At 37.3% G+C, this 24,165-nt stretch overlaps 1 protein-coding gene across 1 annotated transcript; it reads right to left on the minus strand.

Annotated features, from left to right (window-relative positions):
• Positions 1-15,828: 15,828 nt before the first annotated feature.
• LOC140817834 (protein MANNAN SYNTHESIS-RELATED 2-like) lies at positions 15,829-18,267 on the minus strand. The gene is made up of 6 exons (XM_073177627.1): positions 18,166-18,267; positions 17,494-17,641; positions 17,327-17,397; positions 17,163-17,248; positions 16,198-16,774; positions 15,829-16,089 (listed from the first exon to the last, which is right to left on the minus strand). The coding sequence occupies exons 1-6, from the start codon at positions 18,265-18,267 to the stop codon at positions 15,829-15,831; spliced, it is 1,245 nt and encodes a 414-aa protein (XP_073033728.1).
• Positions 18,268-24,165: the final 5,898 nt, after the last annotated feature.

Consider the following 24,165-nt stretch of genomic DNA (forward strand, 5'->3'; position numbering starts at 1 on the left):
CGTCCACTCCCCTTTCCATATCAGCCATCATCCAACATAAGGCAAAGAATCGCTTGAAAAAATCTTGCCAAAAATAGGTGGCGCTCGGGCGGTAGAAAAGTACCGCTCGAGCGCCACACCTTCTGTAAAATCTCATGGGATGCGCGGCATTCGCGCTCGGGCGGTAGAAAACTACCGCTCGAGCGCCGTCTTTGCTGTACTTCATTTTCTTGACTTGGCACTTGGCTCCGATTTTTGGTTTTCCGGCCACTTTTCCTGCAAATTCATCATGCCCGAGTGAGATAGGATAAAATGCAAATATTTACTCTAAAATGAACATAATGTGATTGAAATAAACGATGCACAATGCAATACACACAAATACTAATGCAATGAAACACGTAAAAACGACACATATCAAGCTGACAAGCCAACTGATTTCACCGCACCAGTTCAAGACCAGTTCAACTAATCAGTTCAGAGCATCAGTTAGGAATCAATCAGTTTGCAGAACACTACAAGCTTACTCAACGGAATCCAGCTTTGCACAATGATATATAAGAAAATTTCCAGTCAAAGGACAATAATGGACATTGCAGCAAAGCTTACAGACAAAATGTTACAAAAGAGCTGTCGGAAAAGTCGAGACACAAGTTCAAGGAACGCATTCAAAGCTACAACAATAACATGTGATGAGTCTTGGTGTACGGTCATCTTGTCTCTATATATACAGACCAAGACCATAAAAAAAGTTATACGATACACGAAAGAGTATGGAAAAGAAAGGGCACGCTTATTTGTTTATCAGCTTTCAAGAAGTAATCAGCCCGGAGGGAATACTTAAGTATTATCGGCTTAGTTTAGAAGCTCATTTCTCTCAGTGTGTTAGAACACCTTCTTGGTGTATTCTTTGTTCAGTTATCACACACACGCGCACAGACCACCTCTCAAATACAGTCTTGCACAAAGACTTAAATTTGTGTATGTAGTTTTTGAGATACTGACGTTAAAGAAGTGTTGGCTGAAAGGTGCTGCTTTCAGTCTAGGCTAGGATTTTAGATTAGGCAGTAGTGTAAGTCCTAAGTTGAGTGGTTTGTACAAAGTGTTGTATAAATCAAAGTTTTCTAGTGGATTCTATCCAAGGTGGTAGAAGGGGTGACGTAGGAGCATTTGAAGTCTCCGAACATCCATAAGCATATATTGTGTTTTAATTGATTAACTATTGTTTTCAAACTGATTTGATTAATTCGAGGTATTATCAGTTCAGTTCTTACCATAACTGAACTGATATATCCCACAATTGATCCGATACTTTTCAGTTATTCAATTTACATAAGTTAAAATGTTTTCAAATATAACAGGTTTCTTCTCGAAGGATTACTTTGAGTTTCTTCCGCTTGGTTTTAATACCAAACTCGATTTAATTAATCGGCGTTAACATTATTAGAACACGAGTTATTGCAGCTCATTGGAGAATATAGTGTTCGAAGCATCTCAAAGGTGCCCACCACACGATCCTTCAAATGTATTTTTCATATTTAAATAAAAGTAATGTTCGTGATAACGTATACATTTAAAACATGACAATTTGTGATCAGGGTGCTGCCAGGACTGCTAACTCGACCCGGGTGTATAATGACCATTTTTCTCCTAGAAACCCTAAATGGCTGTTTTACCTCTGGACCTCAAAATTTCAACCCGAAGCCAACCAAACACCTTAAAACACCTCAACACATATTTATAATCATTTCCTAGACATAAAATCGAGCCTGTTTCATGCCTTATACAAGTAGTATTAAAACTTGAACTGGGGTCTCGGTTTTAACTCGAATTAACCCAAATCATAACCAAACTTTCCCAAACTTATACCACACCTTAAACACACCCTACCAGCCCTTAAAAAACTTGTTTCAGGCCACCTAGGAACCTCAAAAAAGGACATATAGCTGCTGGAAAATTCTGACCTTATCCACCATCAAACACTAGTGCACCTAATCCTTAAATATTCGAACCTAGCCCACACTAAGCCGGACCAGCCCCAAACCAGACCACCCTAGAACCAAGAGCAAGCCGTGGACCCTATCCTGGACCAACCAACCCACGCCCACAGCCCCCGTGCACGTGGATGTGCATAGCTCCTCCCAACAAACCCACGCGAGTCACATTCGAACCATGCCTTCCTTATCTACTCTCACCAGACAACCAGCCATGATTGGGCCTCCCTAGACAACGGATTGGACCCATTAGGGTCTGCTCCATGGTCCTCAAACAGCCGTGCACCTCCTTTCTCCTCACCCGATCGACCCAACAACACTATCACTCAAAGTTCCGATCAGCTCTCCCTATAGCTCGACCCCTATCCGAATCCAGCACCTTGACGCCTCAAATGTCAACATGTACAACCCCTTAAAACCTATATTTAGCTGCCACTTACACAAACAAGTCAAGAGCGTGAGTTACATGTAAAGGAAAAATGCATATTTTATGTCAAAATCGTATAAAACCTTCACAACAAAATACATCTAAGGTTTTTCATGCAAAAACGTATAAACCACCATACATTGACGTGAATGATGAGGAAAATGAGGTACAGGTCATGCTTTTGCGTATTTACGCTCCAAAACTTTGAGATAGTCGCGTAGAATGTGCACGGGGAGACGGGGAAGAAATGCTTTGCGAAACCTAGGGGATTTTTGAAGGTGGGAGCTGCTGGAAATTCGAAAATCTGCTGCTATTGAAACTTTGAAGAGGCCGCTGGAGAATGGAGGGGGCGGCCACATGGTAGGAATTAGGTTTAAGGTTTGCTAAAGTAGGGTTTAAGTTGTATAATTATGCACTAATGGGCCCTAAATAAAAATTAAAGAGATTAAAAAGATTTTAGGCCCATTAAAAAATAAAATAAACCCGTCAAGCCCAATAACACTCCCGAAAAATATTTCGTTTAAGTACGTTATTGAAAATATTGCTTGAACCTTCAAAATGTCCTCAGAATTGATAAAATTGTGTACCAATTTAAAATATAACTCAGTGAGTAAAAATATTCCGCCAAAGCCCATTTTCAAAAATCACACTTAAATACATCATATATTAAATAATTAAAACTAATCATTTAATAAAAATATTTTTTCTTAATTATCCTCATTCTCCATTTCTCGTTCGAGTGTGAATACTACTAAAAGCCCTTATGCATGAAACTTTAATAAACTATGAATTAAAACACATAATCATGCATTTAATGCATTAAAATAATTTAATAAAATGCAAAATAAATTTGATAACTTGCATGCATGTGGTTCACGTCGACCTTCAAATTTTAAGGACGTTACACTAACAATGCTCGTGATTGAACTGACTATATCATCACAATGATAATAAATCTCTTTGTACAAATGTACTTTAAGGGGTTTATGAAAAAACAAATTTCTCTCAAACTCACTCTTTTGGCCCATCAAATCATGTTTCTTTTCTTTTATTTTGCTTCTTTTTCTTTATCATCTTTATTTCTCTCTATGGGCACCTCTGTAAGCTCCAAAACGTGATAACGTAATCCAACTACATGCAAATCTAGGAAAAATTGAAAATGCTTAATTAAATCATTCCACATTGCATGGGTTCATTTTGGTAGGCATGTTACATGTTTAAAATATGGTTTTCTATTAGAATGCTTAAAAATGTGTTTTAAAGGTTATTCGAGACGCGATCGAGGAGTGGAGACTAGAGACCATAAAGGAAAAATATTTTTATTAAATGATTTTTTTAATTATTTAATATATGGTATATTTTAATGTGTATTTTCGAAAATGACAATTTTTGAGGTGTTTTTACGCGCCGGGTCATATTTTAAACCAGTAATCGATATTTGACGAAAATAAGGACTTTTTAGGAACTCGGCTAATATTTTCGAAAACTTTCTAATTGAAATTTTTTAACTACTATCTAATGGAACTATTATACTAGGTTATTGGGCTTAACTTGTTACCAAATTATTTTATTTAAAACAAGGGCTCCTAAACCCTAAACCTATACACCTCAAACACACGCACACACAAAGGAAAATACTAGGACTCCTAGGGCAGCCATCACATGGCCACACACACACTTTTCAAAGGCAAATCCACGTGATTTTTGAAGGGAATTCAGCAAGGTCTTCTCTCCGCCAACGTTTCGCGCATTGCAAGTTGTTTTTCGTGCGTGAAATACGCAAAGACACACCTTAATCTTCCTTCACTCATCATGCATACCATATTATTTGTGTTAATACATATGCGCAAAAAAACATGATTCACTTTCTTTTATTTTCGTTTTTAAGCCAAAACATGAACAAAACTTGAGTTTTTATGTTTCTAAATTCATGATTATGATGCACAAAGGGGCTGTCATGATATGGAGAGGGACATTTTTCAATATGTTTACAGGTCCATAGATGCATGCTTAAGGGCTGGACAGTAGCCATGTAGGAGCTGCACGTTCTATGGGTTGAGAAGGGGACTAGGGTTTGCATTTTTGGTCCTCAGAGGGAGCGGCTGCTAGCTGCTGTTTGGGATGTGTTCAATGGTCCTAATAGGGTCTATTCATGGTCCTAGGATGATTGAGGGAAGGCTGGTTCTTAGAGAAATGGCTGTAGCGTGAGGCTTGGCCGCACAAGCCATGTAAGGATCGGGTTTGGGGGCTGTGGGTTCTAGGTTCTTTAAGCTTCGTCCAGCAGGGTCTCTAGGGGTAGGTCATGGTCCTAAGAGGGTTGGTTAGGGTCTGGACATGGTGGTTAAGGGCTAAGATCGAATGGCTTGAACTTGACTGGGGCTAGGGTTTGGTTTGAAATCGTGCAGAAATTCCAGCAGGCTTCTAGGCTTGTTCAAGGGTTCTAAATGGTTTGATTTGAAATGTATAGGGTATGGTTAGGTGTTATAAAGTTATGGTCCAAGTTTGGTAAAGTTTGGTTAAGTTTTGAGTCGATTTAGGTTAAAACCGTGACGCACAATTAAGTTTTAAAATGAATTGCTAATTTAGTCAATGAGCTTAAGTTTACATCAATGAAATGTTTATGGGTGTATTTTAAGTTGTTATATTAAGTTTGGATAGATTCAGGTCTTCTTTTTAATGTCAAAGGATAAATTGAGAAAGTTATAGGGTTTTAGGGGCAAAACGGTCATTTTACACCTGAAAAATGTTAGACATCATGACGGTGTCCTAAATACTGTAATGAATGATAAAATGTTTATTTTGAAAGTTTATGCAATTTTAAGATGAAAAACGATAATACTAAAAGACGTGTTACATGCTTGGTTTAAAATAAAAATGATATATATATATATATATATATGCAAGAATTTTTATAAGTGATGAAAATAATGAAAGGTTGATGGAGGTGACTTGATTGTGACTAATATGATGATATGATTATATGCAACGCCAAGGCTTAGTTAACGGGTGAGAGTGTCGCTGATGTCCCCGCAGCCTGGTACCATGGTTATATGTAGATGGATCCATCGACCTACAGCTGATACGAAAATCACAATTAACGATCCGAATTCAATAAAAGAGAAACGTATACGTATATGTTGAAAGAAGAAATGATATGATGAAAGGAAAATGATTTAAAGTTATGCATGTTCGTGAAAAACTATTTTATTAAAGGTATTGTTCACTGTTTCTTGTGAATATATATGTATTACTTGTTATCATGGTTAAGATTTTTTGATTCAATAGACTCACTAAGTATGATCGATGTCGGTGAGCATGATGTTTTTTTATGATGGAGGAATAGATGGTTGAACTAGATGGACTGATGGTGCACATAACATGAGGAATTTGCTAGTTTTCCGCATTAAGATTACTTTACAGATTTTATGATTTTTATGTTTTTGAAAGATTTTGAGAGGATTTAAGAGTTTGGCTATCTTGAAAATTGTTTCTTTAAGGTTTGGTTTGACGGTTTACAATTTGATGTTTTGAATTAAGTTTTTTAATTTTCAAATAATATGTTGTTGGTTTATTTTAAAGGTTGCAAAGTATATTTAAAATATATGTATGTATATGGACATTTCGGCCGAAGGTATATAAGAAAAAAATTCTAGTATATTTTAAAGAAAAAAGAGTAATGTACGTTTCAACCTCACTCTGTTGTTCACTCTTTCTTTCGGCCATTTCATATTTCTTTTTACTCACTTCAACTAATTTTAATTGATCCTCAAAAATTACATTTGGATTCAATTGGACTAGAGATATAAATTTTTCCTCAACGCATTCATAAGCCATAGTTTCATTTTGCCTATTCTCCTTCTATATAACAGAAAAATTAGTAGAAATTCATCACCACTTAATGATTTACTCTCCATAGTATATTTTTCAACGACACTCGAATAATCAACCAGTGGAACGCCATCACCATCAACTTTCTCAACCTCACTTTAACATTCAGGTTCAACTGCAACCTCAATCTCTATTCGAGATTCAAGCTCAACTTCTAATTTTGATTCAACCTCTGATTCAATTTTAGAGTCAAGCTCGATTTCAATAATGGTTCCACAATCAACTAAGACTTCGGATTCAAGCTCTACTAGAGAACCCATCATTTTCATTGCCTCACTTGAATTTAAATAACATTATTATTTGAATTATAAACACATGTGTTGATTAGTAAAAAAATTATTAGGTTTGATTATGTATACAATGATGTATAATTTTTTTTTTATTCCCTAAACTTCATCTATAAATACACATTCATTCTTTATTTCCACATCACACAAAAATACAAAATCCTCTAATCTACAATCATAAGTATAGAAGTGAGATAAATGATTTAATGTGATATTTCTTAAAGATTGTTTATCCTTGGAAGAAATGATATTAATGGAGAGAAAATGAATTTTAAAATCATTTGAACTCGACCAGTTGAGCACACTAGAAAAGATTTTGTAACGAACCGTATTTTCATACTTAAAATTTGCGGAAAAATTAAAAATTTTCTTTATTAGAAACATCCATACAGTCGTCACTCATCATTCATAAAGTATCTTTGAAATCAACCATCACAATTAAAATTTGCTAAAAGAAAAAGCTGTCTCAAAATATATCACAATCCACTCATAAAATCAGAGTATAGATGTTTTCATGCTTAAAATCTTAAAATAACGTAGGCGGTCCTCGGATCTAGCCTCCCACTCAATCCAAGCCTGTCCCTTGGTCGCCACCTCCCGTCTCCTCATCAACATAGTCCCCTGCATCGATCAAATCTAGTGAGTCTAAAGACTCAACACGTATAAACTGGGATAACGAGTACTACATAATAAAATCGCATGCATCTTAAAAATAGAACGTACATAACTTGAAACTTGAGCTTGCATAATAAACTTGAACATACGTACATATATATCTAGACGTGCCATCAACATGAACTTTCATAAACATACCATGATCTAACCCGTTCATAATTTAACGGGGTGGAGAGGTCCTCGGCCACGTTCACCGACTTCCAAACCCATTCAATTTGGTCACAAGACATTTGGCATACCTCAAAACTTGAAATATTTTCTTGCACGTCAAACATACTTACTTGTCGTTGAGGGATTCATTGGACTTCGATCGGGGCCGTTGCTGCACACTAACATGAATTTGCATAACTTAAACGTAGAAATCATACTTACTCTCAAGTTCAATCATTACTTAGGGCATTCTAAAATTTCCCATAACACGACCTTGATAACCCTTGCACTAAACCATGACATCAAACCTCAAACATGCTATAATAATTTTCCCACTTTATGAAGGACACGGACCCCGTGCCTACATCCGTGTATGGGTCCGTGTAGACTCGGGTAAAAGGGTTCGGAAAGAAGGGTGGACACGGACCCCGTGTCAGGGTCCGGGTGGAGGTCCGTGTAGACTCTGTAATGGCGCACCAAGAGAAAAACAAAGACACGGACCCCGTGCCAGGGTCCGTGCTCGGGTCCGTGTACCTGCGGGACAAACGAAGCTACGAAAATTCTGTACATGCTTTGCTCAACTTTCTAGACTCGGTTGCACGGACTATGAAACGACACCCCGAGACCCATCCTATCATGCCCTAACATCAAACCATAAACGTACAACCACCCAAGGCAACGATGTTCCCCTACGACACATCCAATTCAAAACATAGCAATTGACACCAATTCGTTACCTACGACTTCTAGTGCGTGTGAGTGCCTATCGACACTAGGCGACACATCAATTGACATCCTATCATCATAATAATCATACCTAGACGCAGCAACGATCGCCCGTCGATCCCCAACGCAGCCTGCAACAAAGAAACTTCAAGAACACAATTTTCGTAAAAGTCGCAGTTTGAGCAGTCCCACGAAAAACGCCATAACGCTCTCAATTTTTATCCAAAAATTTCGAATCATATATCAAATCGAAGGTATTGAAAAGTTCTACAACTTTGTAGTTGAAAGGTTTCCCAAAATCCCAGTAGAAAAATCGAAGTTTTGATACGAACAGAAAAATCGAAAATCTCAGATCTGAAAAGTGTTTCAAAAGTGATCCCAACGTAGTTGCTCAAACTGTTACGCATCATACACATGGTTTTACGCAAAAATAACAACTCACGCATAATATGACATGATCGATGAATCAAGAACAGAATATACGTGCTTTTTCGATATTTAAAAGTACCGTAACGACGACACCGACGCGGGAAAGAAGCGAGGTTGATCCGGGACGACTTGCGGCTCGACTTTCTTGCAATAAAACTCTCGAAAATTTGCTAGAAGATGGAGAGGGAGGAGGCGGCTGTTCTCTAGAAATAACCCTAGGTTTTCACTCTTTCAAAATAATAAAACTGAATGTGTGTGTGTTATACGGTATTTAGTGTGTGTTTGTGTGCGTGAGTGTGGGTGTGTAAACATGTGTGTGTGCGTGTGTTAAAGAGTAGATTAGGGAATGATTTTTGCTTAATTAAAATCATTAGCAATTAATTAAAAATACTATCTATCCTCTCAACTAATTAAAAGCCCTTAGTGAATTGTACAAGTGCTAGGCTTTTAAAAGTTTAAAACTCCTAAAATTACTAAATACGTGATTTAAGCTTAAAATGCTAAAACTCAATAAATTATTTAAACGCCCCATTCCTGACTTAAAATAAAGTACCACATAAAATTTCCAAAATCGTCACCGGTCTCTTCCTCGATCCCGCCTCGAATAATCGCCTGAAATATGAAACTCGAAAGACATTTTAACGTGCATCACAATGAACATGAATAATTTAAAATAATGCATTTTTCATAATCTATGCATGGCTAAAACTCATTTAAAATTAATTAAATGATTTAACAATTTAATTAAATGCATGGGTTATACGTGTATTGAATTTGGGCACTACAGTTCCTCCCCCACTTATAAAAATTTCGTCCTCGAAATTAAGTCTTACCGAACAACTCCGGGTAGCAAAGTCTCATGTCGGCCTCTGACTCCCAAGTGGCTTCTTCCACTGATTGGTTTAGCCACCGGACTTTAACCAACTTAGTCGTCTTGTTCCGAAGTCTGCGCTCCTGTCTGTCTAGGATTTGGACTGGTCTCTCCTCATAAGACAGGTCTGAAGCCAACTGCAATGGTTCATAACTTAGAATGTGCGAAGGATTAGCCAAATATTTCCTCAGCATTGAGACATGGAACACATTGTGCACCCCGGCAAGATTCGGCGGAAGGGCTACACGATAAGCTAATGTTCCAACTCTTTCCAAAATCTCGAACGGTCCAATAAACCTCGGACTTAACTTGCCTCTTTTTCCAAATCTCATAACACCCTTCATGGGTGCTATTTTGACGAATACGTGCTCACCAACGGCAAATTCGAGATCTCTCCTCCTCTTATCAGCATAGCTCTTCTGACGGCTTTGGGCGGTCTTCATTCTGTCACGAATCTTGGCCACTACGTCTGCAGTCTGCTGAACTATTTCTGGACCAAGTTATGCTCTCTCACCAACTTCATCCCAATGAACTGGTGATCTGCACTTCCTTCCATACAATGCCTCATAGGGATCCATACCAATAGATGCTTGGAAGCTGTTGTTGTATGTGAACTCCACTAGAGGTAGCCTAGACTCCCAAGCTCCTTGAAAATCAATCGTGCAGGCTCTCAGCAAATCCTCTAAAATCTGAATCACTCGCTCAGACTGGCCATCTGTCTGCGGGTGAAAAGCTGTACTGAAAAGCAATTTCGTCCCCATGGCTGCGTGTAAGCTCTTCCAAAAGGACGATGTGAACCTCGGGTCCCTGTCGGACACAATTGAAACTGGAAACCCATGTAAACGAACTATCTCCGCATACTGCGTCATAGAGAAAGTCGTCTTCACTGGCAGAAAATACGCTGACTTGGTGAGTCGGTCCACTATGACCCAAATAGAATTCGATCCACTGACTGACCTTGGCAACCCAACCACAAAATCCATAGTAATGTTCTCCCACTTCCACTCAGGGATGGGGAGTGGCTTAACCAATCCTGCTGGCCTCTGATGCTCAGCTTTTACTTGCTGACAAGTGAGACATTCTGACACGAATCTGCGGATGTCTCGCTTCATCCCTGGCCACCAATACAAAATCTGGAGGTCCTTATACATCTTGAAGCAAACAAAGCATTTTGAAGAGGATTCAATGGATGGACAGTTACACATGAAGAAATCTGCTAGTTGAGAGTACAAGCCCTTGTGTGATGATACATTTGATATGTACATTGTAAAGGATAAATTCTCCATACACAATTACTCACACATATACAAGAGAGTTGAACAAATTTAGTTGAGTGAGTCTTCACACAAAGACATTAAAGATTGCGTTTGTAGTCTTGTCATATAGACGTTAAATATTATGCGGATTGTGAGGTTTCAACCTACAATCGAGAGTATGATAGGATTTTAAATTAGGCAAGAGATAATTCCTAAGTTTAAATGGGTTTGTACATGAACAAATTCATGTCTATTTATTTATTGTATTTACTTAACATTTATAATATTTTAAAGATACATTGTTGAAGCATTTTATGTGTTCTTCAAACACTACTACAAAAAGCAAAACGACAACGGATTTTATCCGTTGTCGTAGGCCATTTTAAACTGTTGTAACTGAGGGTGTTGTTAAAAGTCCGTTCAACGACAACGGTTTTTACCTGTTGTGGTAGTTAGAATTTGCGATGGTTTTAAAAACCGTCCCTAATAATTTTAGCGACGGTTTAATACCAACTCGTCGCCAATTAGCGACGGGAAGAACAACCAGCGCTAATTAGCGACGATTACCAAAACTGTCGCTAACGTAGCGACGGTCTTCATATCATAACTGTCGCAAACATTAGCGACGGTCTTGTATCATAATTTCCGTCGCTAAAATGTTTCGAAAAATAAAAAAAATTCGTTTAATAATTTAATAAATCTAAAAGAAACTGACAATCGAAATAAAATCGTGTAATAGAGATAAATTTTAAGTGTTATGAAGAAGTGAGAAAATTTTATGTGTTGTGTAAAGTGAGAAAAATTTTATGTGTTATGAAGTAGTGAGAAAATTTTAAGTGTTGTGTAAAGTGATAAAATTGTGTAAGAGAGAAAAATTTTAAATATTATGAAGTAGTGAAAAAAAATTTAAGTGTTGTGTGAAGTGATAAAATTGTGTAAGAGAAAAAAAATTTAAGTATTGTGGGGGAAAATAGAATGAAAATGGAGATATTTATAGATGGTTTGCGCGGTATTTTGTTAAACCATCGCTAATTTCAAATTAGCGACGGATAGCGGCAACCGTCGATAAAAGTAGCAACGGTTAACGTCAAACCGTCGCTATAGTTAGCGACAGATGTTCTAAATTGGTCGCTAGTTTTAAACATGCGACGAATGTCTTGAAAACCGTCGCTAGTGTGTAGCGACGGTTTTTGAAAACCGTCGCTAATTTGAAATTCGCGGCGGGTTATGAAAACCAACACTATATTTAGCGACGGTTTAGAAAAGCCGTCTCTAAATGTGGCAAAGTTTTTTTTTTTTAAAAACCGTTGTCTTTTGTCCAAAAAACACACTAATAGACAACAGTTTTTAAACTGTTGTCGTTTTTCAAAAAAAAAAACGCTAATCGACAACGGTTTTCAAAAACCGTTGTTGATTGTCCAAAAAAATACGCGAAAAGACAACAGTTCGTAAAACCGTTGTCTTTTGCCCTAAAATAACGCTGAAAGACAACGGTTTTCTAAAAACCATTGTCTTTGACACCCTAAAAGACAACGGTTTTCAAAAACCGTTGTCGATTGTCTAAAAAAACATGCCAAAAGACAACAGTTTATGAACCGTTGTCTTTTGCCCTAAAAAACGCTGGAAGACAACGGTTTTTAATGTCGGCAATGCAAGGGGGGGACCAGTCAATACCTGCATTAAAAACGTGGGTTGGTTGTAGGCAATTTGAAGTGGAATTGCGTGATGAAATTGCTAGGCAATTTCCTTGTTCACACGGTCCAGGGGCTCTATAAATAGAGCTCCCCCTTCATTCTGAAATCATCCCTTCTTCGAGTTTTCTCTCATCTTATAAGCATTTGAGTGCTTAGTTCTATAATATTTGTGAGGTGTTTTGTTCTCCTGTATTAAGAGAGTGTGTGTTCTCTTTGGAAACACAGTGAGTGAGTTGTACACCACAAAATATTATAGTGGAAATTCTTTTCATCTTGCCCGTGGTTTTTACCCTAATAATTTTTAGGGGTTTTCCACGTAAATCTCGGTGTCCAGTTTATTCTTTATTTTCGACTTTTATTATCTCAAATTCCGCACGTGGGACCAACAAGTGGTTTTTTGAAAACCGTTGTCAAAACTCACGTACGATAACGGTTTTCATTAAAACCGTTGTTAAAAACTATACGACAACGGTTTTTCAAAAAAACCGTTGTCGTAGAGGTGTTGTCGTTGGGCGTTTTTCTTGTAGTGAAATAACAAAATATTGCATACCAAATGTTTGATAAAATGCTTCAACCAAAATATTTTTACTCATTCAACTTGTAGATATTTTAAATGTTTTACAAAATATTTAATCGGTTTCTACGAAAGATTATTTTGAGTGTCTTCCTCTTGGTTTAAAAACCAAACTCGATTTAATTTATCGTTGTTTAATATTTCAAGAACCGAGATATTGTAGCTCAACAATTATCCTCCAAATCGATCCCATCAATTGGTATCAGAGCGGGTTGTTCTTGAAAGTACATTTGAAACTGATTTTGATCTTTAAAATTCAATTTTCATATTTTTCTAACACATGTATGCAAAATTTCAATTTTTTGACAGCTTGCAGCAACTTTGGGAAAAAATGACATAATTTCTTGCTCGAGTATTGAAATGAAAAATAAATTTTTTCCATTGCAAACTAGACTTGTAAAGGATCGTAGTGGTATAAAATTTGTAGCTTGGTAATGCCCGAGGAAAAACATTTTATTCATTATTCATTTAGTTTAGACCACTTATTCATTCAATTCAGACTATAAGTGTTGTTGCAGAAAATGAGCTATGGAGAAAATTGGTTAGTTATCCCTATTCTTTTATAAATTTCTAAATTTCAGAGAAATAGAGGGAGAACTCGTTTTAAATATTGAGGGGATAAAAATTTGTGCTTAAATTATTTTGAAAAGATGGCTTTTTGATTCACACAAAAAAGGGAGAAATAATTTAGTTGAAATCTTTATTTATCGAATTTTTGTGATCATAAAAAAGGGGTAGATTGTTGGGTTTAGAAATTCTAACAATCTTGATTTTGATGATATCAAAACTTGTTATTAGGTTTCTAACATATTTACTCAAGTATGAAGTTGTTAACTCAAGATGGAAGCTGGAATTCAAATTTAGCCAAACTGAAAATCTGAAAAGCTTTGGTATTTTGACTATATCTCACAATTCGTTAATTCAAATGACCAGCCGCCAAGACGGATGGATAGAAAACTAAATTTGGGACAAGTTGTGTGTCACATTAGCTGGGCTAAATCAGAAGTTATCTAGGCCAAACTGATAATTGAAAAACCAAACTGATTGCACAAAAACATCAATCAATTGGAAATGAGCAGTTGCGATATTTTGGTCAACCTAATCAGCTCGGTTATCCAAATGAAACGATTCAATATGCATTACGAAGGTAAGACGATGATCTACAAATCATATTCACAAGTCAAAATCTGAATCAGAATTTAAAATGTTGATAAATGATGATGAACTACTTGTTCTGCGCTGGCTGAAATCATACCCCATCAGTTTGGTTCAGTTAAACTGGACCAGTTGAGCAGACCAGAATTGAATTGGACCAGTTGAGCATACCAGAACTGAACTGAGCTAGTTGAGCAGTTGACCAAGAGCAAAAATGAATGACCAGTTTAGGCTCGAGAAAATGTCCAGAAAGACGAATTTGACCATTGCCATTTTAGATCAATTGTGGGAGCCTATAATACAACATCTTGAAGATCAAACAAAGGCTTTTAAAGAGGATTCAATGCATGGGCAGTTAACATGAAGAAATCTGCTAATTGAGAGCACAAGCCCTTCTGTGATGATACATTTGAGATGTACACTGTAAATGATAAATTTCTCACACACAATCACTCACACATATACAAGAGAGTTGAACTTCAAAATTTAGTGGAGTGAACTTCAAAATTTAGTTGAGTGAGTCTTCACACAAAGACATTAAAGATTATGTTTGTAGTCTTGATATAAGAGACGTTAAATATTTTGTGGACTGTGAGCTTGCGGCCTACAATCAAGAATGAGCTAGGAGTTTCAATTAGGCAAGAAATAATCCTAAGTTAAAATGGGTTTGTACAATTGTATAAATCAAAGTATTTTAGTGAATCCTTCCCAAAAAGAAAAAGAGGTGACTAGGAGTTGTTAAACTCCGAATATCAATAAACAAATTCGTGTCTATTTGTTTATTGCATTTTCTTATCATTAGAAAATGTTTCAACCAAAATATTTTTACTCATTCAACTTATATATATTTTAAATGATTTACAAAAGGTTTAGTTGATTTCTACGAAAGATTATTTTGAGTGTTTTCTGCTTGTTATGAAAACCAAACTCGATTTAATTAATCAGTATTTAATATTTAAGAATCGAGCTATTGTAGTTCAACGATTATCTCTCAAATTGATCCCATTAAATAATCATAGACATAATATTTTTAAGAATAAATGTATAACATTTCAAGTTATCGAACACATGAGTCTCAAAATAACAAATTATGTTTAACAAAACTTTTTTCGATTGTTGTTGGATCAAATGGTATCCCTTAATGACAAAGTAAGGAATGATTTGAAACAAAATTTATTACCATTAGCATTTGTTTTGTTCAAAATTATTATATTATTGAACTGTTTTTATTTTAAATAAAATTTAAATATTATAAAAAACCTAAATTTTTTTTAAAAAAATCGTTTTTTTCACTCTTTTTAGCGTTTTTTACACGATTAATATCAAAGGGTCGCTACAAGAAAACAACACTGGAGAGACGGGAAAATCCGTCTATGATTATCATATTTTCGTTTGTGAATGAAGTTTGAGACAAAAACTTCCGTCTCGAAAATCAGTTTGAGAAATCTCGTCTTTGATCTCGACACCCAAAAAAAATTCGTTTCTCGGCACTTTTTAGAACTCTGGCTGTTAGTAAGATATGGCACAAAATAACAACACAAAAAACATCTGTCGACAATAGAAGACATTTACGTACAATGCATAGTCCCAACTCTTTATGAGCTGCGAGCGCAAAGCAACAACTTACAACGGCTCTTTATAAAGCTGCCGGGATATTCTTTTATTCATTGTACAACTAATATTTATAGTTGTCCCTTAGTTTTAACAAAAGCATGAGTGCGCCTCATGATTCTTCTTTCGTATATAGAGGGATAGGTAATCGGTGGCAGAAGTCATTAGAGGCACCACCTTTCTCGGCAGGAACAAACACTTGTGTCCTGCCGGAAGCAATCCTCTGCCCCAAGACGCTGGAATAGAACCTGCCTGTGACTGCTGGAACGAACACGTCTCCTTGCGCACACATGTAGTAGTCGAGTAACCTTTCATATTCTGCCATTTCTGTGTTTAAAAACTTCGCCTTTCCATAAGCCGGCATTATGACATCCTAGCATGGCAAAGTGTTAATATATAGTCACCATCAGAGGTTTATTTTGTGGTAAATAAAAGGACTTCGAAATATCTTCAAGAAATTAATTATCTAATGTTACCGGACCTTAGTAAAAGTGTTGGGAAAAGCATTCCTGAATTCTTTGAAACTGCCACCCTGCCATTCTGTCTGAGTTGAATACACAGTTACCTGTTTTTTAAACCCAATCCTCGTCAAAAACTTCGCCATCTCCTCCCCATCGTAGCACTGTTTACTCGATGCGTCAGCTTCCAGGCAGCTCTTATTCTGCAGCATTTCAGACCTTAGGTCGATGACGACAAAACGTCCCTTAGATGTCTGGCTCAGGCTTCGCAATGCTCCCACCATCGAATCCACAAGTCCTTGCAACTCAGCCTGAAGTTTAAGGCTTTCAAACATAGCAGGGCATTGGGATGTACTTGCTAACTTGTTTTCTTTTGCCTTTATCGGTGAAGTATCGAAGCGAGTGACAATCCTCAAGTTTCTTTTGGCACGAAAAACGGGCTCAATTTCTGAGCCGATGAAACCCTCCGAAACTCTTTCAGGGATCCTCACAATGGGGAGCTTCGAGTTTGATAGTTCAATGGGTGGATGCTCGTCAACTCGGACTACTCCTTTCAAGGTTGTAACGAAGTTGTTGACATCGTAGATGTCTCGGAAAGACCTGAAAAAAAGTTATATCGAGCGTGAACATTATAACAAACAAAAAAGGTAAAATTGAGTTGAAATAATTCTTAATAACACAAAAAATTTAATGCAAAAATTTCATTCATCAAAATCTCAGGATAAATCCAATACAAAATAGATAATTCGTAAAGTATCGCGATATATATAATTGTTCTATATATCTATATACAATATATTTGTTGTAACTTAAGTATTATTCATTATGATTTTGGTTTTTATTTTGTCAAATTCGAGACTAAATTTTGGCTAATTAGATTATCAAAACCTTATCTTGACTAACTTATTGGATGATTTTCCGAACTTTTTGTAGTATGTCCTACTTTGATCAAAGTCATGACTAGAAGATTTTTCATGACAAGACTTACTTTTTTTCTCCGAATTTAGTTCCTTTTATATCAGGAAGTGCAAGTGTTGCACCAAGACGCCTTGCTACTTCAACAGCATTGGCTACCTGAGATACAACAAATACAATGTTACCATATAATTAATGTATTTCTTGGAGAAGAGAGAAAATAAGATTTAATAAAACCTGGGAAGCATGAAATTCAGGGCCATGAGTCAGTGAGAAAAAGATGTATCCATTCGACTGACCTTTTCCTTCTGCATAACAAACAAATATAATAAAAAGTTGATACAAGATTCTACACATAATTGGATTTCTAATAAAATATATTTATATTTGGAAATGAAACTTACTGAATGTCGGTTTTTTCCAGCAACGTTTGGCTGGTTTGTAGTCATGTTGCTGCCAGGGGCCGTAACTCTCTTCAACCAATACAACCTCACTGTTTTTCGAAACTCTGAACTCGTTATCAGCGGCTCCGGGTGACTCTTGCGCGGTTTCCTTCCATAAATTATTGAAAATTCATTCATTCATCCATCATATATATGCACTTTTTACTGTTACAACTTTTAAAATTCTATCTCGTTTTATCGATCGATCTTTGAAAATTTATGAACAATGGCATGGATTTTAATTTCTATGAATTTGGATGTCATAAAGTTATGAAAAAAGTAAAATATTTCTGTTTCATATATAGATCACTTTCAAAGTAGGAAACACCAACAAAATTTTTGATGTCTCAACTGGAAAAAAAGAAAATCAAACATGATTAATTACTAGTTGATTATGAAAAAACTGTCCTCTCTTAATGCATGAAATATGCAAGTCGACTCAAATTCAAAACTATTTTTTCAACAAGTCAACTGATCTTTTACACCTTATCTACAAGCTGTTTTAGCCAAAAATGAAGATACAGAAAAAAGGAAATCCTTTTTATACTTGACAATATAGCTTAAAATATATATCGATCATAAACTCTACATTTAATTGATAAAACTAAAGAGGAAAGGATATTTTGAACTTACAAAAAATGGATCAATATGATCCCTTTTGATCATGTTTCCCAGCATTATGAACATGGAGAATGTAAGGATTGCAGCCATCACTTGCCTCAAGTCAATCACCATTTTCTCTCTCTCTTTTTTTTCCCTTTGTAACTCGTTGCATATAACATACACCTTTATATAAATAAAAATACTAAGTGTGCACAAGAATCTGAGGTTAGAAGAGTGATCTCTGTATGATTTTGTCTGCATGTATCTGAGCAATTAAAGAAGTTGGTAGGACGGATGGAGGAATTTAGTCGAGTGACGTCTGCGCGAGTTGCACCGATTGAGAGTAGTTTCGAAAGGCAGAAAACACCAGAAAATGGCTTAAATTTGTAGTAGAGAAGACAGCCAAGAGACAGCTCACATAATGCATGCAGTGATGCTAGCAAAGGAAATAAAATCTAATTCATAGAAATAAACTATTTCATCAACACCAGAAATATTTTTTCTTTCTTTCCTTTTTTTTTTGGCTTTTCCCTACTCATAAAGAACCCTATTTACAGTGTTCTTAATTTAAAAAAATGAATTTATGAAAAAAGATCTGCTGTTTGTGGATTATGATGAAATGAAGCTTCTTTTATCATGATCAGTTTACTTTAATATTTATTCAAAGTGATCGGATACATCAACTTCTCATCCCAATGATATTTATTTATGCTTGAAATGAAATTAAGGGGTAGAAAATATTCAATTTCTTGTTATTATGAGGAGAATTTAAGGAAACAGTGTTAAAGAAGGTGAAGGATGAAGAAACTAAAGTCTGCTGTCATTGAAGTGAGCTCAGAAAGCTAGCTATTATTGCTGGTACAAAGTTACATTAATACATTTTTCTCATTAACTGAACAAGCGTGATACTCATTAATAGAAACACAAAACACGACTTATAACCAACACCCCCTCTCCCCCCTCAAGCTTTGTATAGGTCACGAACACCAAGCTTGGACAACAAAAACCATGTTGCTCTTTGCTCAACCCTTTGGTGAATATGTGCGCCAGTTGTTGTGAAGTTTAACGTGCTCCGTCTTGATCAATCCTGCCTTAATCTTTTCGCGCACCAAATGACAGTCAATTTCAATGTCTTTGGTACGCTCATGATACATGGGATTTGCTGCAATATGTAAGGCTGCTTTATTATCACAGTATAAGATGGCAGGACCTTGTAACTGCACTCCCATGTCTGAAAATAAACCAATGATCCAAACAATTTCACATGTGGTTGAAGACATGGCTCGATATTCGGCTTCAGCAGAAGACCATGATACAGTACTTTGTTTTTTTGTTCGCCATGATAACAATGAACTTCCCAATTTGATGCAGTATCCCGTGAGCGACCATCGTGACATAGGACATGAAACGTCTACTCGTTTTATAATGCGGAAATAATTTTTTTTTTATTTTTAAAGCTCTCATTTTATAAATAACTTTTAAAAATTATCTTGTTTGTTTGGCAATGAAAATATCGCAGTTAAAACTAACCAATCAACGTAAACATAAATGAGTAAAAATCATGAAATCCTCAACGTAAATAAAATGTTTAACTCCTCTCCAAAATCATCACTCAAAATACGGAAAAACGTGCGGTCCTCGGGTTATGTCACCACAGCAGGGCTGCCTACTCAGAGTTCAGCACCTAATGTCTCCTGCTCAAAATGCTCAACTGCATCACACCCGCCTAGTAAGTCTAAAGAATCAACACAGTTGTACCAGTAATAACAAGTACATATACATAGCACACAACAGTGAAAAACAACATAATGAACATACATTTCATGTCTGCAGTAAAATCGTATACATAAGCGTGTCCTGTCAAAGCATCGTAAAAATCATAGCATGTATAATCGTATCATCATATACGTGTTAAACTACTTAATTTGAATTCAGTTCATTAGTTGTGACTTTCGTATCATCATGTCATCATATCAGTCGATGGATCCATCTACGTGTGACCATGGTACCCGGGGGCGAGGATCATCAGCGACGACATTACCCGCCCACTGAGTCCGGGCCTTACATGTCATCGTGTTAGTCACAACTAAATAACTTTCTTCAAAACGTGTTATCATAATCATCACTTAAATAAAATCATGCATATACGAATTTTTTTTCTTTAAACCAAGCATGCAACATGATTATCATAATAGCGTAAAAATCGTAAACATGATGCATAAACATTTAAAATAACATAAATTTGTGCTCACGGTGTTTCCATGACCAAAATCTCACCGCGGGTGCAAAATGACCATTTTGTCCCTGGAAACCCAAAAATTATCGTTTTAACATCGTTTTAACCCTGGGCCTCTAAACTTTACCCGAAGACCAAACTCCTTAAAATGTCCCTAACTATTTTTAAAGCATTCCTAGTCGTAAACTCGAGCCAAATCACAGCTTATATATTTCATTTTAAAACTCGGATCGGGGTCCCGGTTTTAATCCGAATCGATCCAAAATTTACCCAAATCTTCTACAACTTTTACCATATTTTAAAAACACTAAATAGGTCCTAAAACAATGTCATTAGGCTCCCCAAACCCACGGCTAAAATTCCAGAACATGACAAAACTCTCGGTCCTATCTTAACTCACCACCTCATGCACACATTTCTCCCAAAAACTCACGCCTCAAGCTATACCCATCATTCCAGCCATGAACCCACCTACTGTGGACCTAGACCAGACACCAAGGAATGCCCTGAACCAAGCCACCGGCCCCATGCAAGCCACAGCTCCCCCTACACTCGCTATTCTCCCCCAAGCACCCTAATCGAAGCCAACTTCTACCCTTTCGATCCATAGTGCCTAGGATGGGTCCAACTCAAGCCGAGCCCTTCCGAGCCTTTTCTCAAACCCACCAGGGTCTGGACTAAGCCTCAGCGAGGTCCCTGCCGTGTGGGTCGAACCTTACACGTCGTACCACATCAGTAACCTTCCTACCCCTCATGAGAACAACTTGACCTTACCAACAACCTCTAGACACTCAAGGATCGTAGCCCGTTGCATCAAGAATTGAGAAAAACGTGAGTGATGCAAGAAATGCATTGCATGAACAAAGACCGAAAATCCTACATGTTATTGGTTGGATCGAAAGCTTTGCTACAATTTTAACACACATCAGCATGTATTTAGCATATGAGATGCAAAAACGAGATTACAATGCGTTCCTTAGGTAGTTGATGAACGAAACGAGACGGGGGGGACACCGGGAACTTTTCTTTGCAAGAATGGTAAAGAAATCCGATGCTTTCAGCTGCTGGGGGTGAAGCCGAGGGGAGGGGTTCTGAAAAAGATGGTTTCGGCTGGTGAAACTATTAGGTTTAGGTTAAAGTCTGTTTAGGTGGTTAATTATATAATAAACTATTAGATATTGGGCCCTAATTTTGTAATGAAAAGTTTTAAAAATAATTAAGCCCAATAAACTTAAAAATAGGCCAATTAAAACGAAACGCATTCCCGAAAAATATTTCATGTTGGAAAGATTTTGAAAATATTAGCTGAACTCTTAAAAAATCCCCCGATTCGATAAAATTCACGTAGCGTTAAAAATAAAAATCCCGCAAGTAAAAATACCCACAAATTCTCATTTTGAAAATTACACTTAAAAACAATTTAAATTAATTTATAAAAATAAAACGTGTAATTAAAATAATTTTCCTGAAAATTATTCGGTCTCCGTCCTTCGTCCGAGCGTGAAATTCATCTAGAAACCATAATGCATGAACTTTAGAAAAGTCACGAATTAAATCCTATAATGCATGAGTTATTCATAAAATGCATAAAAATAATAAACACATAATTAAAAAATAAAAATCCTAGATTGCATGCATTCAGGTTACGTGAATTAAATGTCTGAACCCTACAACTCTCCTCCCTTAAACAAAATTTCATTCTCGAAATTTAGAATGTACCAATAACTCCGGGTATCGACTCCTCATCTCGGTCTCTGTCTCCCAAGTGGCCTCTTCCTCGGAGTGATTCAGCCACTTGACTTTGACCATCTGGATCACCTTATTATGGAGTCTCTTCTCCTGCCTATCCAAGATCTGCACGGGTCTCTCCTCAAAAGATAGGCGTGGTGTCAGCTGAAATGGCTCATAATTAATCACATGGGAATGATTCGACATGTACTTTCGCAGCATGGAGACGTAGAACACATAATGAACTTCCGCCAGATTCGGCTATAATGCAACTCTGTACGCAAGCGTCCCAACTCTCTCTAGGATCTCAAATTGTCCGATGAATCTTGGGCTGAGCTTGCCCTTCTTCCTGAACCTCATCACACCCTTCATCAGTGCGACCTTCAAGAAAAAATGATCTTCTACTGCGAACTCAAGATCCCGCCGCCTCTGATCAGCATAACTCTTCTGGAGGCTCTGCGCAATCCTCATCCTGTCTCTAATCCTGTCCACTAGATTTGTTGTCTGTCTGACAATATCTAGACCCAACTCTGCTCTCTCGCCTACCTCATCCCAATAAACTGGCGACCTACATTTCCTCCCATAGAGTGCCTCGTAAGGAGCCATACCTATCGATGCCTGATAACTGTTGTTGTATATGAACTCCACAAGAGGTAACTTCGGCTCCCAATTGCCCTGGAAGTCGATCATACATTCTCGGAGTAGGTCCTCCAGAATCTAAATCACCCTCTCTGACTGACCGTTTGTCTGAGGATGGAAAGTAGTACTGAACAAAAGCTTCATACCCAACGCCTGGTGAATACTCTTCCAGAATACATACGTAAATCTCGGATCCCTGTCTGACACGATGGACACTGGAATCCCATGCAGTCTGACTATCTCTCTAATATACAGATCTGCGTACTGAGTCATGGTGAATGTCTTCTTGATCGGTAAGAAATGAGCCGACTTAGGAGTCGATCAACAATCACCCAGATAGCGTTAAACCCTCCAGTATTAATATTCTCCCATCACGTAATCCATAGTAATATTCTCCCATTTTCACTCGAGAATAGGGAGTGGTCTCAGATTCTCTGCAGGTTTCTGATGCTCTGCCTTGACCTGCTGACATGTCAAACACTTGGATACAAACCGCAGAATATCTCTCTTCATGCCCGGCCACAAATACAGAGTCTGTAAATCCTTATATATCTTCGTACTCCAGAGATAGATGGAGTACGGGGTGCTGTGGGCCTCACTCAAGATATCTGCTCAAAAGAAATCACTGTCAGGAACCCATAGGCGGTCCTTATATCTGACTATGTCATCCAAAACTGTATACAGTCTCTTGCCCTTAGCCTCGTCCCTCTGTCTCCACTTCTGTTACTGCTCATCAGAAGTCTGCCCTATCCGGATTTTGTCTCTCAAAGTCGGCTGTACTGTCAGAGTAGCAAGATTCGGAGCCTCGCCCCTGGCATAAACTGCACACACAAATATCTGAATCTCAGCCTGTAACGGTCTCTGTCAGACAGATGAGCTATCACTGCGTGCTTGTTGCTCAGAGCGTTTGCAACTGCATTAGCCTACCCCGATGTCAGCTAATGTCACAATCATAATCCTTCACCAGCTCAAGCCATCTCCTCTGACGCATGTCCAGTTCCTTCTGTGTGAAGAAGTACCTCAGGCTTTTATGATCTGTGAAAATCCTGCACTTCTCCCCATACAAATAGTGTCTCCAGATCTTCAGGGCAAATATCACTGCCGCTAGCTCTAGGTCATGAGTCGGATAATTCTTCTCATGAAACTTCTGCTGTCTGGACGCATAGGCTATCACTCTGTCCTGCTGCATCAGAACTGCGCCTAAACCAAGCTTCGATGCATCTGTATATACCACAAACTCTCCCTGCTCCGATGGCATAGCTAGCGCTGGTGGGGTGGTCTAGGTCTGCTTCAGTCGGTCAAAAGTCTCCTGACACTCAGATTCCCATATAAACTTGGCGTTCTTCTTCGTCAAAGCGGAAATAGGCACCGCAATAGAAGAGAAGCCTTAGATGAACTTCCTGTAATACCCTGCCAATCCCAATAAA

Source organism: Primulina eburnea, chromosome 17, assembly GCF_022965805.1.
Source record: "Primulina eburnea isolate SZY01 chromosome 17, ASM2296580v1, whole genome shotgun sequence".
Lineage (NCBI taxonomy): Eukaryota > Viridiplantae > Streptophyta > Magnoliopsida > Lamiales > Gesneriaceae > Primulina > Primulina eburnea.

Bases quoted from the DNA above. Each gene is read 5' to 3' on its own strand.
- LOC140817834 (XM_073177627.1), bottom strand. From the start codon at position 18,267: ATGGTGATTGACTTGAGGCAAGTGATGGCTGCAATCCTTACATTCTCC. The intron at 17,398-17,493 runs GTAAGTTTCATT...TTTGTTATGCAG, and splicing joins CTGGAAAAAACCGACATTCA to AAGGAAAAGGTCAGTCGAAT. The intron at 16,090-16,197 runs GTCCGGTAACAT...TTGCCATGCTAG, and splicing joins TTCCCAACACTTTTACTAAG to GATGTCATAATGCCGGCTTA.